Consider the following 17,360-nt stretch of genomic DNA (forward strand, 5'->3'; position numbering starts at 1 on the left):
ATGTCAGCAGTGACAAACTGCCTTGACATGAGCCATCCCATATCAGGGAAGACAGATTCCATCATAGAATCCCAGGTTTCTATCCTTAAATGAACTAATCTATAAGTGTGATAGCATAAAAAATCATGACAAAACTCAGAGAAAATTTTAAGGTAGGAGTTTTTACTTTTTTTTTTAATAGAAGATAATTTGTTTTACTGCTAAGGAGTCAATCCACTTTTAAACAGAGAGAACACAAAGTAACCCCCCTCCCATCTCAAAAGCCATCAGTAAGTTGATTTTGTTCGCAAAGTGTGCTACCACACCAGAAACCACATCCCAGCAGCAGTCGAGCACCTCGGCACAAAAACAAGGGTGCTACTGTCACGCAGCACACAGGATCTGCTTTTTCTTTGACATAGCCTGTAACCTACTGCCTCAGTTTGATTACCTACGGGTTTTCGGATTTCTCTGCTCTATTTCTTTGCAGCATCTCTTCCGGCCCATCTCGGCTCCCTTTCGTTGTAATTAACTCCGTCTTGTGTCTCCCTTCAACGAGTCAACCGCCACAGCTCTTTTCCCCCAGTCCCCGACTCCTGCCGTCAGTTTTTCATTTGGCAATCCCCCCTTTGGCCTGTTTTCATTAACTGTTACCCCCTCTCCCCTTTAATTCAGGAGAAGACTGTCAAATCTGCATCAAATTGACGCAGAATAAGACAAAGACAAAATATGCTAGGGGACTTTTCAAGCTAGGGAACACTGGGTGGACAGTGGCACACTACACTCCAGACTTAACCCTGTAGGATCACGAAAAGATTTATTTAATGCTGATTCATGTTTTCAAGCAGTTAGCAAGAAACCAGCACCTGCTGACATAAATTCACCCAGGTCATATTGAAAACTCCACATGAGAAACTAACTTTACCACATTACAGCCACCTGAATCCACCATCTAAGGAATAGATTTGATGCTATTTAACTGGCTTCTCTCACATTTCCAGACATAATAGAACAGACAGAAACATAAAGAGAAAACACAACAGACGCACCTGGAGTTTAAGTCGGCCTAAACAAAGGATCTAAAGTAGTTTATATGTATGCAATATTGAGAAGTCTCCAGGTAGAATAGAATAGAATTTGAAATAGAATTTGACAGAGTGGGGTGGAATATGGATGAAGTGAAAATGTGGGAACAGATGAAGATAAAAAGCATCTACAGTTCTCCAAAGACAGCAATTCTGTCTCAGTCCACACTGCCATAACTCTGCCAATGTGACTGCGTGCCCCCAAAACTGGAGCATGGGGAGATGTTACGAATTGAAACTTTAATTGGAGGTGACAACTGAGAAAGTCAGACATTTGAGAGGAAGAGACAGAGCGTGTCTGGAGTTAGCAGGAGACCACATGTGCAAACACACAAAAACACAAGCACCTTCCTCTGCTCAGACATTTTCCTGAGATTCAGACGGTGAGGTGGCTCCTCAGCACAACACACATCAATCCAGATCATCCAGAACACATTCATCTTGATTCTCATATTCTATTCTTCCACAACGAGAAGACGACATCCTCAGTGCTTGATCACTAAGTGAGGAGACTCTCCTAATTTGTTTAATAAATCAGTTCAGGTGTTTCTATTTGTTCACGCACGAGGGGAACAGATTATTAATCTGAACTAATTCAGAAATTGTGGAAGTGTTTCATAGAATCAGTGGTAAAAACAGAAAAAGGAATAAATTCAACAGGCGTTACAACTTGAAAGAGAAGGATCCTTAAAAACAGATAAATATCTTTTCATTCAAATGAGATGTGTATTTTATTGCTGCAACAACAGCAATAAAATACACATCTCATTTCAATGAGATGTGTATTTTATTGTTGGGGGGCAACAACAATTTCCCCCCAACAAAATGAATTCTGCCTGGCAACAAGTTGCTCAATTAAACTTTAGTGAAATTCTGTTTTATCTTAGTTAAAGAACAGTGATATGGCAGCCAATTGGTAGAAAGGCAAAAAGTTCAGCATTTATTGGTCTCTGGCCTGGACACACCGGCTGGCGACTTTCTCCAGCAGATCAACAGCCATTAGTTGGCAGTCTCAGCAGGATGCTGTGCCAGTGTTGTGACAGACGGGATGCTGGAGAGCATCAACCCTGCCAAAGGCCTGTGACTTTTGCCCCAATTGTCTGATCTTGGAACAAAATTTAAAAGGACTGGAACAGAAAAATAAAGCAAACACAAGCAGCATTTTGTCCTCATTTCATATTTGGAAAACTGTCTGTAGTTACAGTACATGAAAAATCTAAACAAGATGAATTTTCAGCTTTACCGTGTTGAACTGGTTTAACTCAGTTATGTCAACACAGCTTTCCCTGGTTTAGTTTCCTGTTGGCTTACATTGTGGATAATATTACTGGCTCATATCGGCACCCCTGCAGTCTACGTTTTTTTCACTGGATCACTAATCCACAGATAAATACAGAATTTAAGTAGACGCTCCTTCCAGGTGGCATCTGCGTGTGTTATTGGCAGCAGACAGTCATTATTACTCAGACGTGTTGTTGTTTCTGAAGAAGATGAAATCTGTCACAGCCCGTCTAAGGCTTCCCACGCAGCAGCAGTCTGCGCTTAAAAAAAACAAACGGCAGTGGGAAGGGTTGAATTATCAAATATGTTTAAATTGAATTTTTCCCTTATAGGCAAAATGAATCATTGCAGGTTGAGACAAATCGATAAAGCAAGACCTGAAAACCGTATTTCTGTGATATACTGATCAAAACGTTTAAACAGACCTGTTCATAAAACCTCAGCAAATGCATAAACCTAAGGTTGAAATAGACAAAACACGTCCTTCAATTATATTGATATATATAAATTATATTTTGAATACAGCAGAAAAATTACATCACAAAGCTTTGGTAAATTGTTGCTCCTGGAATGTTTGCCTACAAATCTCTGTTTTCTTTGTACTATTAGCATGTGTGCGTCTCAGGAAGCTGCAAGGCGTCGCCATCTCCGCCTCTGAGGAAGGTGGGCCAGGGCCAGGCCTGCCGGATACAGGAGAGCAGGAAAAGCAGCCGGCTCTGATACCAACACAAACACATGTGCAAATACATACAACACTGTAGCTCGCAGCCCCCACCTCTCTGCTAACAGATGCTTCCTGCCCTGAAGCTCGGTCTACAGTGCTCCACACATACAAGCACACATGAGCAGCGTCTTCCTGCTTCCCCTGTAGGTAGACTCAGGGGCTGGTTGCAGGGGCATCAACACCCTCAGGTTCTCATGCGGTGTTTTTTGTTAACGGTGGTTTTGGTCTCACCGTATCAGCCAACTGACAGACAGGCTTCACAGTTATTTTGGCAACACAGTACAGCGGGACAGGAAATTAACTAAAAAGAAAAAGCCATAAGAGTCCGACTGATGTGGGTTTTCTCCTAAACACGACACTACAGATTTCAAAAGCAAGTCTGTAAATCTGGAATAGAAAAAGTCTTATTATTATTTTTAGGGCAAAATGTTATCCAAAAATGATATAAACCACCCTGCCAACATATTAAAGTTACTAATTTAATTAGGTTAAATTAATATGGAAAATCAATCATCTATTGGATAGAAATATTCAAGTATTTGTATTTTTTAATAGCTTGTTGCCAAAAAAGAAAAAAAACGAATTTGGTTAAATGCAAAAATATCTATAAAAAACCTTTGATTTTCATTTTTGAAGGCCCAATCCAATCATCTTTTAATCTATTTTCAAAGGTCTTTTAATTATGATTAAGCTGGATACATCACAAACAGCCTCCCTTTCAAATGTCACTTTTTTCCTCTGTTCCTGAATCCCAATGACTTGAATAAAGAAATACTTAGAAATGCTACTCTGAGCCTAAGTTTCTTAATCGATTTTATTTATTTATTTAAACATGAGGATAAGCCACTTGAGATGCAACATCTTGTTTTCAAGAGGGTCCTTTGTCTTAAGATCTAAATGTCCTCCATCATGAGAAAAACACCACAAGAACGTGTTGAAAAAAAAAACACCAAAAACAAAATTTCCATTGGAGTGGGTCTTTAAATTGCACCTAGGACAACATTTTGATAGGAATATCACATTTTTTTCACACCACTATCCCACTACCCATTACATTTCCATACCATCCCCCTCTCTACCTTTTTTACAAATTGAAAAAGAGCACAGAGCAATTACCCACCCACCCCACTATGTATTTATAAATGTCCTTGAAAATTGTCCAGTAAAGCCTCTCTGGATGTGAAGCCAGAAGAGGGGAAGTGGATCAATAGCAGTGAGATAATGGGAGCGAGTCAAATTGAGGGAGTAGGGCCCCTGAGTGGCTGAAATATCAGTACTTTGATGTACTATGAGGGTAAAGTGGGGGGTTGGGGATGGTACTTCCTGACTGACGCCCCTCCAGTAGGTGGGGTCTGAATATAAATTGGTGGCGAGAAGCATATATTTTCATCTGCATGTGTTGCCTGTGCTTTGATTTGGAACAGGAGTGTGTGTGCAGTGAAGAGGAAGAGGCCACCAAGTTCAAGTGTTACATTGGGGGATGAAAGTGTGTGTGGACTTTGAATGATTGTATTTGAATACAGGAGCTTCCGTTTCATCACACTTATGAGATGTTGAGTGGGTTTCTCACTCTATTTATACAGAAAACAGAATTTCACAATGCTATTGACATTTGGAGCTCCAATTCCTTTCCCAAGGTTTATTTTTTTATTTTTTTATACTTTAAAAACTAACTCTGATGAAAATTGTGTTTTTTCTTTGGTGTTTTTAACATTTTCTTGTGGCATTTTCCTGAGGATAGAGAACATTTGTAAAGACAATTAAGCTCAAAATTTGATTTTTAATATTTCTTTTTTCAAATTGTTGCAAATCACATGAAGAAAAAGCTGATTAAAACAGCATATTTGCATATTCCACAATGACACTGTTTTTATTTTTTATTTTGTCAAAAAAACGGTATAAAAATAATTAAACTGGGAATGCTTTTAAAAGCGATGATCTGAGTGGGTTTTTAATAGTTTTAAGAAATTGTATGGAGATAATGTAAATTTAGTTCAGGTTATATAGTTGCAGGACTATGTTTCAAGACTGCAGATCACATTAAAAATCTTGATTAAAATCCACATGAATAATGTATATAAGCCAATAGATAACAAGAGCTCAGATTGGTCAAAATCGATATGCAGCTATTTTCTTACTCATTCTACATGACAAGGAATAAAAATACACGTGATCCAACAGCTAAAGCGAACCGTTTTGTACTGAACCAGAACCTTCAAAATTATGACAAACAGGCTTCAATGTTTGTGAAAAAATATCATTTCAGTGACAAATCAAACAAATATGCCAAGTCCTGTTCTAAAATAAATAATACAACTTGGGTTTTTCTCTAAATAAAAATGCTCAATAACTGAACACATCAATATTTGCACTCATATGTTATGTACTGCAATAGATACACTGTTCACACCAAAAACTAAGAGTAAGAGGTAACAGAAATGTGAGAGTGAGGGTCTGTGTTTATTAGAAAGATAAAGCAGTAATATATGGCTGATGGGAGACGAGTAGGGCATGGCCTGGCTAAATGCAATCCATATCGATCTTTATCACCCCCACTTCCTGTGCATATGATATGCTGGACCTCTCTCAGCGTGCTAAAAGAGCCGATTCTCTCCCTCCCTTCCCTCTGTTGCTTCTGCACAAGTTCACTCAGCCTGTGCTTTTATCTGCATGCCATACATCCACTCTACAACACTTTAGGCTCAAAGGCTGCGGTGCATTATAATCTAGTTCACTTAGCTCGCCTCAACAACCGAGGTCAGAATAAATCAGTCAGGGTCAATGTGAAGAGTTGGTGGCATTTAACCTCACCTGGCAAAAGACTTCCTCTCAGAGCATCAAAATGTTTCTGTGAACACGTTAGTGTATCAAGGGAGCCACAGAACAATGACTCAATGATTACTTTGAGGTGCCTGCAATTTCTCCACAATCATTTTGTGAGGGAAAAGTGTTTTGTTTTATTTTATTGCCGACTTGTTGGATGTAGCCTCTTTAATAAAGTGAGAATATAAACAGCAGAGATTTATTTCAGTACTACAAGACAGATAAATCGTTATCCCACAAGCAAAACCACACTGGTTTCTACCCTTTTTTTTTATTACCCCCATAAATGTATACAGAGGCCAAATAGAATATTGCTTTTTTATTTTGAACTGTAATAAATATTGTCATGGCGGCTGATAACCTTGGCCTTCAAAATAGTTGTTCCAGAAGCTCAAACTTTACTCTTAGTGAACTTTAGCTCTAAAAAATAAAATCCTATTCAAAATTGTTTCTTTAAAATTCTCATAATTTTGGGTTTTAATGTTATTATTTTGGGGAAGATATTTGCCTAAGTTTGAATAAAATGAAATGTCTTGCTGTTAAACTGAAGATAACATTTTTAAATATTACCAAAACGTTTTTTTTAAAAAACGTTTCTCTTGTCTTTAAAGGTGGCAATTCATTTGATCCGCCTACACTCCTTCAATTGGTAAAATTGTTTTTTGTAAGCACAAGCCGTTAGAAGTTTTAGACACTTTGTTTGTCTGGCTTTTCAATCTATGTGACCCATCATTCCTACTGGGTCCAGCCCTGTGATAAATCCCCCATTCATGTCAGGCTTTCCCTTTTAAATCCACATCACTATTCAATGGAAAAAGCATCTGGACAAACTGAGAATGCCAATGTCCCGCATGAGCAAATTGCTGAGAACAGCGAAGCAAAATGTAAGCCTGACACTGGACCATGATGCACTATGCCAGGGATGACCATGATGCACTATGCCAGGGATGACCATGATGCACTATGCCATGGATGACCATGATCCGCTATGCCAGGGATGACCATGATGCACTATACCAGGGATGACCATGATGTACTATACCAGGGATGACCATGATCCACCTTGCCAGGGATGACCATGATGCACTATACCAGGGATGGCCATGATGTACTATACCAGGGATGACGATGATCCACCTTGCCAGGGATGACCATGATGCACTATGCCAGGGATGACCATGATGCACTATACCAGGGATGACCATGATGCACTTTGCCAGGGATGACTAGATGCACTATGCCAGGTAGGGCAGCAAGATATGAGGAAAACTTGCGATATGCGATATTAGTGATCAATATTGCGATAACGATAAATTTGCGGTAAATAAACAAATAGAAAAATAAACAAAAACATCATTCCCATTTCATTGCAACAGTTTAAAAATTATACTCCAAATGACCTTTCATCGACATGGGGGACAAACGTCAGGGTGGCTAACCCTGGTCCTCAAGAGCCTCAACCCTGTCTGTTTTCCAATTCTCCCTAGACTGCTCGATAATGATAACCAAAATCAGGTGTGTTCAGTCAATCAGGATGTGAAATCACTTGAGTCAGCCAATCAACAGCAAGCTGGTTAAGGAGACCTGGAAAACAGGCAGGGTTGAGGCTCTTCAGGACCAGGGTTAACATAATAGGCCTCCATCTCATTGGTCAACAATGGGAAGGCGTCCATCTGATTGGTCAAAGCATAAAGGAATTTATTTGATTCGTTAAATGCTTCAAGCTGCTAGAAGATTGTTTTAACACATTTTGGGTTTGCGATTTATTGCGATATTCGTCGTCTTTTGCGATATGCATATTGCAGAGCTGGATATTGCGATAACGATAAATTTGCGGTATATTGTGCAGGCCTGATGCCAGGGATGACCATGATCCACCTTGCCAGGGATGACCATGATGCACTATACCAGGGATGACCATGATGCACTATGCCAGGGATGACCATGATGCACTATGCTAGGGATGACCATGATGCACTATGCCAGGGATGACCATGATCCACCTTGCCAGGGATGACCATGATGCACTATACCAGGGATGACCATGATGCACTATGCCAGGGATGACCATGATGCACTATGCCAGGGATGACCATGATGCACTATGCCAGGGATGACCATGATGTACTATACCAAGGATGACCATGATGTACTATGCCAGGGATGACCATGATGCACTATGCCAGGGATGACCATGATGCACTATGCCAGGGATGACCATGATGCACTATGCCAGGGATGACCATGATGCACTATGCCAGGGATGACCATGATGCACTTTGCCAGGGATGACCATGATGCACTATGCCAGGGATGACCATGATGCACTATACCAGGGATGACCGTGATCCACCTTGCCAGGGATGACCGTGATGCACCATGCCAGGGATGACCATGATGCACTATGCTAGGGATGACTATGATGCACTATGCCAGGGATGACCATGATGCACTATGCCAGGGATGACCATGATGCACTATGCCAGGGATGACCATGATGCACTATAACAAGGATGACCATGATGCACTATGCCAGGGATGACCATGATGCACTATAACAAGGATGACCATGATGCACTATGCCAGGGATGACCATGATGCACTATAACAAGGATGACCATGATGCACTTTGCCAGGGATGACCATGATGCACTTTAACAAGGATGACCATGATGCACTATGCCAGGGATGACCATGATGCACTATGCCAGGGATGACCATGATGCACTTTGCCAGGGATGACCATGATGCACTATGCCAGGGATGACCATGATGCACTATGCCAGGGATGACCATGATGCACTATGCCAGGGATGACCATGATGCACTATGCCAGGGATGACCATGATGCACTATGCCAGGGATGACCATGATGCACTATACCAGGGATGACCATGATGCACTATGCCAGGGATGACCATGATGCACTATGCCAGGGATGTCTCCAGCTAGAAGGTTAGATGGTTACCCAAAGGCATCTTTTGTTAATTGTCCGGAATAACTTTTCCTAAATTAGGAAGCAAAAACTGTTAAATATTTCCCATACATGTATGTTCTACTTAAGGTATTTTTATGAATCATAAGGCCAAGCTGAGGACTAATGCAAAATCAGGTCTTTTCCAGTAATTTAGGCTCCCTGTTCTTTACATTTTTTTAAGTAAAAAATAAAATCTGCCCCAAAACAAAACATATTTAAAGGGAGTCTGTGCACTTTGGTTTTGGACACATTGAGCAAAATAAGAAGTGTGATTTATAAGACAGCCAGGAGCAGATAAGTGAGGATAAAGCCCACCAGGGAAACAACAGAAGCCGAAGCAGCAACGTCAGACGGTCAACAAAAGACTCCATTATTAATGTTTGAATAATAGATAGGGATGGAGAGATGGAAAGGTAGACAGAAGAAGAGCTGAACAACTAACAGACAATGAAGGGGTGGCTGACAGGAAATAGTATGGAAAAGAAGGGTACAAGCAGAAGTAATAAAACGTACAACGATAAAGATGAAGAGGAAGAAAAACCATAACAAAGGCTCAAGAGTAAAAGCCGATCACCAGCAAGAAAAGCTGTAACATTTTGACATGTCCTTATGCTGCAGGGTGATGTCTGCTGTGATGAACAGGATAGGATTTAAAGGGACAGTTCACAGCAAACAATTCAAAAAAATAGAAAAAGGTAAACACGACGATTAAAGATTATTTTGAGAAATAAACCGACCAAGGAAGGCAGCTTTTTTAAAATCCTGGGTTGTTTAGGAGAAAAAAAAATGCTTGTAGGCCTCAAAAGAGAAACTTTTCTGGCCTCACAGAGCAGCTTCCCTGCCCTACATTTTACTGCCTGTCATCTGACGCCAAATTTCCAGCCATCAGCCCAGCCAATATTTCAATAACTATCCTCTGCTGTGAGAAACTGGAGCATGCTAGTATGGTGTGGCAAGTATGACCCTTGACAGCAAAACAAAAGGCGTGTTTTCCAGAATAGTTTAGTCTGACATGATAGTAAAATAAGACGGAGAGGCAATGCAAGCTTAAAAAGCAATGTGAAAAAAAGAATTCATCAATTGTTTCTTAGGGGGAGCGTCAGTATGTGGATCAGATGTGTAATTGTGGTGTACAGGAAAGCTACAAAGTTCACTGTTGATTTTAAAAGACCCTATTTTTAGATGTCTATGTCTTAGGTTTAACACAGGGTTACATCTGCAACTAGAAACGCCCGGTTAATGCGAATACCAGGTGCAGAGACATGTTAATTTCCATTAACAACAAAAAAACATTGGAATATGGACATGGCCTCAGACATCCACACTGTTTTTCTCTGAAGTCTTCTGCTGTATGATTGCATTGCTCAATCTGTTCAGTGCAAAGCTGCAGGCACCTGAACATGAAATCTGAAATTATCTGTCGTCATTCCAAGAAAATAGCAAATATACTCTTCTTTGGTCATTCTTAGAAGTTTCAACGTATCTTTCTATTGTTTTACTATTTTGTCTTCGAATTACTACATCCCAAAATATGTTTTTGTGTTTTATTGATTTCAAGCATGGTTTGGGTGGTGTTGTTTTTTTTGTCTTTGCAGACTGCCCTTCAAATTTATTTAACTTGCTGCAAGTGTTTGAAATTGCAACTGCACATTTAGAAAAAGCAGAAATTGCCTCATGGGAGCAAAAGCGGAAACATAATTAACCTTTAAAAAGGTGAGTCTGTAGGATTTATCCTTAGAGAAACTTTGGCAGCAGGAGGAGGATACGATTAAAGCGGGGAAAACGGCGCATTTAAGAAATGGCTCTGTCCTGTGCATCATCTTTGAACATCTTGTTTCTCTGTGCCTCTTTATCTCAGGAGAACCAATTACAACTTTGCCCGTTGGTAACACACATGCATTCAAATCAACAAACACACAAAAGTCTCTGAGGCTTTCCAAGCGCAGACAGATGCTCCCAGACTGACAGACATCCACGGATGTATGGGAAACTCATTTTGCCAGAAGAGGCACAGCAGAACTGCACAGCCTGGATTGCTGCTGTGATGCTGATCGTTTTTGACAATTTCCCTTTTTTTGTTTTTTAAAATAGAACATCAAATTAAAAAACCTCTAAAGCACACTAGCTCGTAGACTGAAGCCGCCCGCCTTCGTCATCGCAAAGTTCACCAGAGCCTTCCACTGCAAACTATTTTGGGACACTGAAACTAGGTCATCAAACTGTTAATTATAAACACAGCTTAATTATTAACAGTTTGGTGCTGAGGACTGTAAGACAACAGGCAAGTTAGAGATTAAATGGATGCATTTAGGTAAAGAAAATCGATTTAAAAAAAAGTCTCAAAGATTCATTACTTCATCCACAGTTTTTAGAAAAATAAAAAAATATTTAATAAAAATATTATAAATAATGTATAGCAAAAAAAACAAAATCAAATGAGGTAGGGGCTTGCAACTTGCACAATTAACTCAATGAAGTTGTAAATATAAATATATATATATATATATATATATATATATATATATATATGTTTTTCAATTTCTTCTTGCTATCCTTAATTTCAAGTTTTTTAGAATATAAAAAAAGAAAATCAAATGTCTTCATTTTAAACCAGTTACTGACCTTTGTTTAAATTTAATGATTGCAAAAAGAGCCATTATGCAAGTGTCTCTAAGAAGATAAGATGCATATCTGCAAAATGCAAATAATTTAGACTAATTTGAATTCATTACTGAATAGTTCTCTAACACATCGTCAGACACAAATATACACAGAGGCGGTGGCATCATAAGCTAGAGGCGCTGGCCAAAAAGGGATTACGACATCTCTTACTTTGGAGGACCACGGCTGCAAGCAGTTGGCATAGCAACGGACCAGGAAAGCCATTTCCACAGCAGGGAAGGCGCCAGCGAGGGGAAGTTTCCCCCGTTCGGCAAGAAGATGACAAAAAAAAAAAAAAGGTAAAAAAAAAAAAAGGTCTGATGCCACTTTTCGTTGCAAAAAGGTTGTTGTGTTGTTTTTAAAATAAGTCTTCAGGGATTTAGAGATAAAAGAGATTAAATAAAATGCATGACGGTCATTTTTTGTTATGAAAAGAAAGTCTAGAAACCATTTTTAAAAGGAGCTCTGCACGCCAATGAAACATTTAAGAGAACTGCAGCGGTGAAGCCGAAAACAAACCCAGACTCAAGAAAAAAAAGCATCTAAATCCAGAGATCAAGGCAACTTGAGCAAAAGCACATCAAATCCTTTCTGTCCTCTTATAGATCCACTTTACTTCCTTAAGGAGTAGAGGATATCTCCCAAAAAAATGATGGTGGCTGCAGAAAAGGGGGGTTTGTCAATGCATCTGCAGCCTCAGGAGAAGAAGCCTCTGGTCTGATTAAAACTCATCCAAGCAGTCCTCTTGATGCTTCCTAAATCATGGATGATCCGCCTGCAGTTCTTCTTTCTTCCTTAGTCGTTGTCTACGTCTGTCAAACTCCTGTCTCAATCTTTTTTGCAACTCTTCTCATCTCTACAGAGCTCCAGCAAGGATGCCCAGCGGTGAAGCTCTGGGTCCAAAGATCCGACTCCTGTATCCTCCCAGTGAGCTTTCATCACCAGTTGGCGCTCACACCTCACGCCGGCATTCCTCCTCCCCCCTCCCACTCTCACTCTCAGAGTAGCTTCGGCGGACTGATGCTGCACGGCGGAGGACCGGCCGCTAATGGAAAGAGTGGGAGAGAGAACAAGGGAGGGGAATCCAGCTGAAAAAGAATGACATCACCTGTGCAGCCGGAGAAGGGGGGGGGGGTGGGAGGTGGCACAAATGAGTGGAGAGCAGGGGGGAAACTGCATTAGATGGATTGGCTGCTGAACAGAGGCGGGTGAGAGAAAGTGATGGACAGGAGGAGAGAATGAGAGCCAAAGATACAGAGAAGAAAGAGAGGGAACATCTCCATTGATCTGGAGGCAACATAAAGACGGGGGTTTGGAGGCAACTCCCCCTTCTCCCCTTTGTCAGAGTGACGCATAAATTACAAAAAACAAAGAGGGGATAAATCCCAGTCTGTATGATTTACAAGGGCAGATCTGCTGTTTTTTTTGTCTAAGTAAAGCATGCCACACAATAACAGTTATTGCCAATAGATGTATCTATTCCAAAGACTACTCTGGATGATGTGTGGCGCAAAAATCAGAATCTGACAGATTAGAAGGACCTATTTATCACACATACAGTAAGTCATGATGATGCAGTACACCGCTCCACTAAACACTGACGTAATAACAGGATCAGGGTAGACTGCAGCCTTAAATAATAGGAACTCGGCCCCGCTCTGACGGGATCTAGAATAAGTCCAGTGCGTCTCTATGTGGGACAACTCCAAAGAAATGTGGACTCTGCAGAAAAACAATTAAAAGTTAAAACGTTTATATATGTGAGCTTTAAGTAAAAAGAAGATGGTTAGATTTTATTTTAGCTTGGCACAGAAATATTTTAATAACAAACAAAAAAAGTCTTAGATAGTTTTGAAAAAAATTACCTGCACCATTGATAGTCTTACTAAGATGTGGCATAAAAGAAAGAAAGAAAGTAAACAATTTTCCAATGATTGGAATTAATCCTGCATACAACTTAAATAAAATGCGTCTTTGTTTTACAAATGATGAAAAAACAGAACCAATACTAAAACCCAGCTAAATGATTTGTTAATTATGGCCAAATTAAATATGAAGTCGTCGGATAACAAGTCTGGGTCATACAAAGATGATCACAGCGCGTTGAAAAAGATCAGTAAGAATATTTGTTCTAAAAGTGAAGTTTAAAAAAAAACATTGTTTTTGTGTTCAACAACTGCATTTTTTTGCATGAAAATAAAGCTAATTTAGCTAAATTTTTGTGTTTACTTCCTTTTTAAATAGAATAATTTAGGAAAAAAATGTCCCACAAAGATAAGAAGGACATTTCTGTCAATTCCATTTAATTTAAATGTGTTGATTTAAAACTTTATTTTTTAAAAAGTAACTAATGTTTTTTTCTCTCTCTACAACTTAATATAATGCATTCTTCAGATTTTACCCCATTATTTCTTCATGCAGCCATTTGTGTTTCTTCAGACCTGGAATTCTACCCTGTTCTCTCTGTGCAAGCTAGGAGACACACCCCCGGCTAGAAATGACATCATCTCTTTACTCCCCAGCCAATCAGAGGCAAGCACATGGAGCTCTGGCTTCAGCGGAGAGCAATGTACACAAGAGAGAGAAAAAAGACAGAAAGAGGAAAAGGGGAAGACAGCTGCACTGATAGATCCATACCAGAACATAGCTGGTTGGTGATCTGAGGAGATCAAACAAACATGGAAGCACAAACACCATCACCCTCTAACTCACAGTGAGGCACATGAATGAAATTACCAAAGATGAATGGATTAAAGAGTCCGGGTCTAATGGAGGCTGGTAAGGATACACAGTGTGTGTTTGTGTGCAAGTACACTTTCTGCAGCTTTCCCCTTTTGCAAAAAGCCTGTGCCATTGAGCATCATCTTTTTTGCTCCACCAGCCAAGTCTGAGCCCTAATAAAACACACCGCTGCAGCGTTTCCTCCAAGGATTTTGACCAGATCATACGACTGTTAGGATCAAAGTTAATCAGGCGCTTCCTTAGGCGCAAACCTAAGAAACTAACTGCAGATGTCGAGTTTAGAGTCAGTAGTTATTACCTAAAGAGCAACAAGTGCAAATATTAGTATTTTTCAAATGCTGACTGAGTCACAAACCAAAATTATATAACATTAGAATTTTTCATAATACAGATTTTATAAAAAAAATAAACACTTTGTAATGTCATAAAATATTCCCCCAACATCCAACGACAAGAACATTTACAGATGACAAAGTTGTGTGTGTGTGTGTATATATATATATATATATATATGTGCATTTCTTTAAATTTTTTATTTTCTAATCATTTTATGACTAAATATCCTAATAAGGTTTTATCTATGTATATATATTTTTGTGTCATGAATGCTTGAAAAAGGAAAATTCCAACAAAATAATAATAACTCACAAGAAAAATGTTAATAGAAACAAAAAATGTTAGGAAATAGGATAAATATCTAATACAAATAAACATATCTGAACAATTTCCCATTGAGTTTTTTTAATCACTTAGTAATTAAAAGTAAAACACCATAAAGTAGTTTTAAAACAGTTCTGGGATCCTATCAGATCAAACAAAGTCGTGGTTAGAAATGAAAACAGGAAGACACACATGCAGACTTTTAAAGGGGCTCAATGACAGTAAACACAGCGCCGGAAACAGGAAACACTTCCGGAGTGGTCTACCTGCAATGGTGTTTTTGTCAGCATGTGAAAGTGGGCGACAGTTTGTTGACTGTATAGAGAAAAGGAAAGAAAAAAAGAGATGCGGAAGTCAAGTTTTGCAAGAAAAGAAAATTTTAGGACAGATAAATCCTCAAACTATGATTCAACCGCGTATTGTTTTTACTTAACATGTAGACAGTTGCTAAAAGACAGGAAAAGGAAGGCGACAGAGTCACGCATGCTGCATGGTTTACTAGACCCGCATCACATCCTGTGTGTGCAGGTTAGTCTCTGTGAATACCTTTGGGGTTCATGTCTTGCTTGTCATTCAGCCTGATGGGAAAAACGCCCCAGTGAGACGCCACACACACTGACTTCCACACACAAGTTTGACAGGACACGCAACTCATCATGAGTTAAACTACGCTAGAACACAAAGAGAAGAACACAAAACTTAATCTGATAGAATATTTAACTCCTGTATGTTATACAGGACAATCGAAGCTCCAAGTCCAACACATTCAGACAGTTTTGATTTAAGTGTTCCAAACTATAAAGTTTCAAGAAGAATGGAAATGATTCTTAAATGTTTTAAATGTCTGTCCTCAAACCAGAACAGTCATGAAATCCCTTTTAATTCACTTGTGATTGATCTCTGCAGAGGTAAGAATAAAACCTCAAACATTCATGTACTGTCAAAGCATTTTCTATACATTTTCTATTAATAAGGGGCAATGAAATAAAATAAATATAGAAGGCAAGAAGAATCTAGGAATGTAGTGTTAATGATAAAAAACCTTTATGAAAATTACATGAAAAATCAAAACTTTTAAAAGTTAAAGTAGAAATTAAAAAAAGGCAAGTGTTGTGTTTGTTTGTAGCTGACACCACCCATTCCTTTTTTGCTTTTATTTTAGCTAACGGTAAGTACGAAAAATATGTTAACGTTTCTCTAAACCCACATAACAAAAATAAAAGGAAAATATCAATTAATTTACAAAACACAACTAAAAAATAAGGTTGAAAGTTGAAAACAAGAGTGCAGAGAAATAGGTTTGACAGAAGTGAAAAAAGAAACAGCAGAGGAAGTTAGAGAAGAGGAGGGGGGGGCAGAGGGGAAAACAAGCAACAGAGAGAGAGTTCAGCAAGGTCTTCATGTTGGTGCTGCTGATGTAATCCCTAAAATTAGCAGCAGAAAGTACTCTGGCTGGTAAAGTGCAACTGTCCAACACTCGTGCACACAAACTCAGGGTGTGAGACCAAGATGTCTGTAGAACTCAAGAGCTAAAACAAAAGAAATAATAAGAACGAATTTGTGTTTGGGGACTTGTAAATGATGAGAAACTGCTTGAATGTATTTTTGTAAGAATGGATGCTAAATCTAATATGATATATAATCCATATGGGGTGCATAAAAATGAAAAACTTGTGCATGAATGTAACATTTCAGTGAGTTACAGGTCCTGCAGCCGAGCAGGGACAGTGGGATACATGGTCTGAGGGGAAATCGCATGGTATTATATGGTCAAACAGCAAGTATCAGAAAGCAGAAAGCCTTAAACATGTTTAACGTTTAGCATATTGCAACTGGAAATCTCAAAATTCCGGTTGCTGCTTTAAAAAGAAAAGGCATAAATCCTGACTTAAAAACTTTCATAGTTAGTTTGTGTAAATCTCTACATCACTCTTTGTCCTTGTTCTAAATTTTGCAGATGTATCAGACGTTCTATTAAGAAGAAAGAAGATCATCAGGAGACACCAGAATCTGATGCATTTTTGACAGAGTTAAATATCTTCTGTTCGTCCTTCCATCGTATTTTCACAACCTTTACACACATTTGGCAGCATCCCATTGCTATAAATGATTCCACTGAATTCATCCATCAACCCCAAACAGCTTCTAATGTTTTAAAAGTACACTATTTTAGTCTTAGAAACATTTAATTTATAAAAGTTTGATTTATTACACTTTTTTTAAACAAATTGTGCTCTTTTTTTACATTTTATTGTTTTGATGAGGAATTTCTCGTTTTCATCTCTCTCCATCTTGTCATTTCTCATCCCTTTCATTAGCTTGAGCTCTAATTTTTTGTAACTCTTCCGACCTCTCCTGCCCCCTTATTCTAAACTCCTTACGTCTCTCGGGGGCCATGTTTGGTGTAGCAGAGGCAGAAAAGGCTTGT

General features: G+C 39.0%; 1 protein-coding gene across 12 annotated transcripts in view; it reads right to left on the reverse strand.

Moving 5' to 3' along the window:
* rapgef6 (Rap guanine nucleotide exchange factor 6) overlaps window positions 1-17,360 on the reverse strand; it is a 120,130-nt gene that overhangs the window by 49,446 nt on the left and 53,324 nt on the right. The window contains exon 1 of one of the 12 annotated variants that reach the window (XM_023962447.1): window positions 11,702-12,584. The exons of the other annotated variants lie outside the window; for them this stretch is intronic. Coding sequence (XP_023818215.1) covers window positions 11,702-11,755 — 54 coding nt within the window. The 5' untranslated portion in view covers window positions 11,756-12,584. Of the gene's footprint in view, window positions 1-11,701; window positions 12,585-17,360 lie in introns of those variants that run through there. 12 annotated transcript variants of the gene reach the window in all.

Source organism: Oryzias latipes, chromosome 14 (assembly GCF_002234675.1).
Source record: "Oryzias latipes chromosome 14, ASM223467v1".
In the NCBI taxonomy this organism is placed as follows: domain Eukaryota; kingdom Metazoa; phylum Chordata; class Actinopteri; order Beloniformes; family Adrianichthyidae; genus Oryzias; species Oryzias latipes.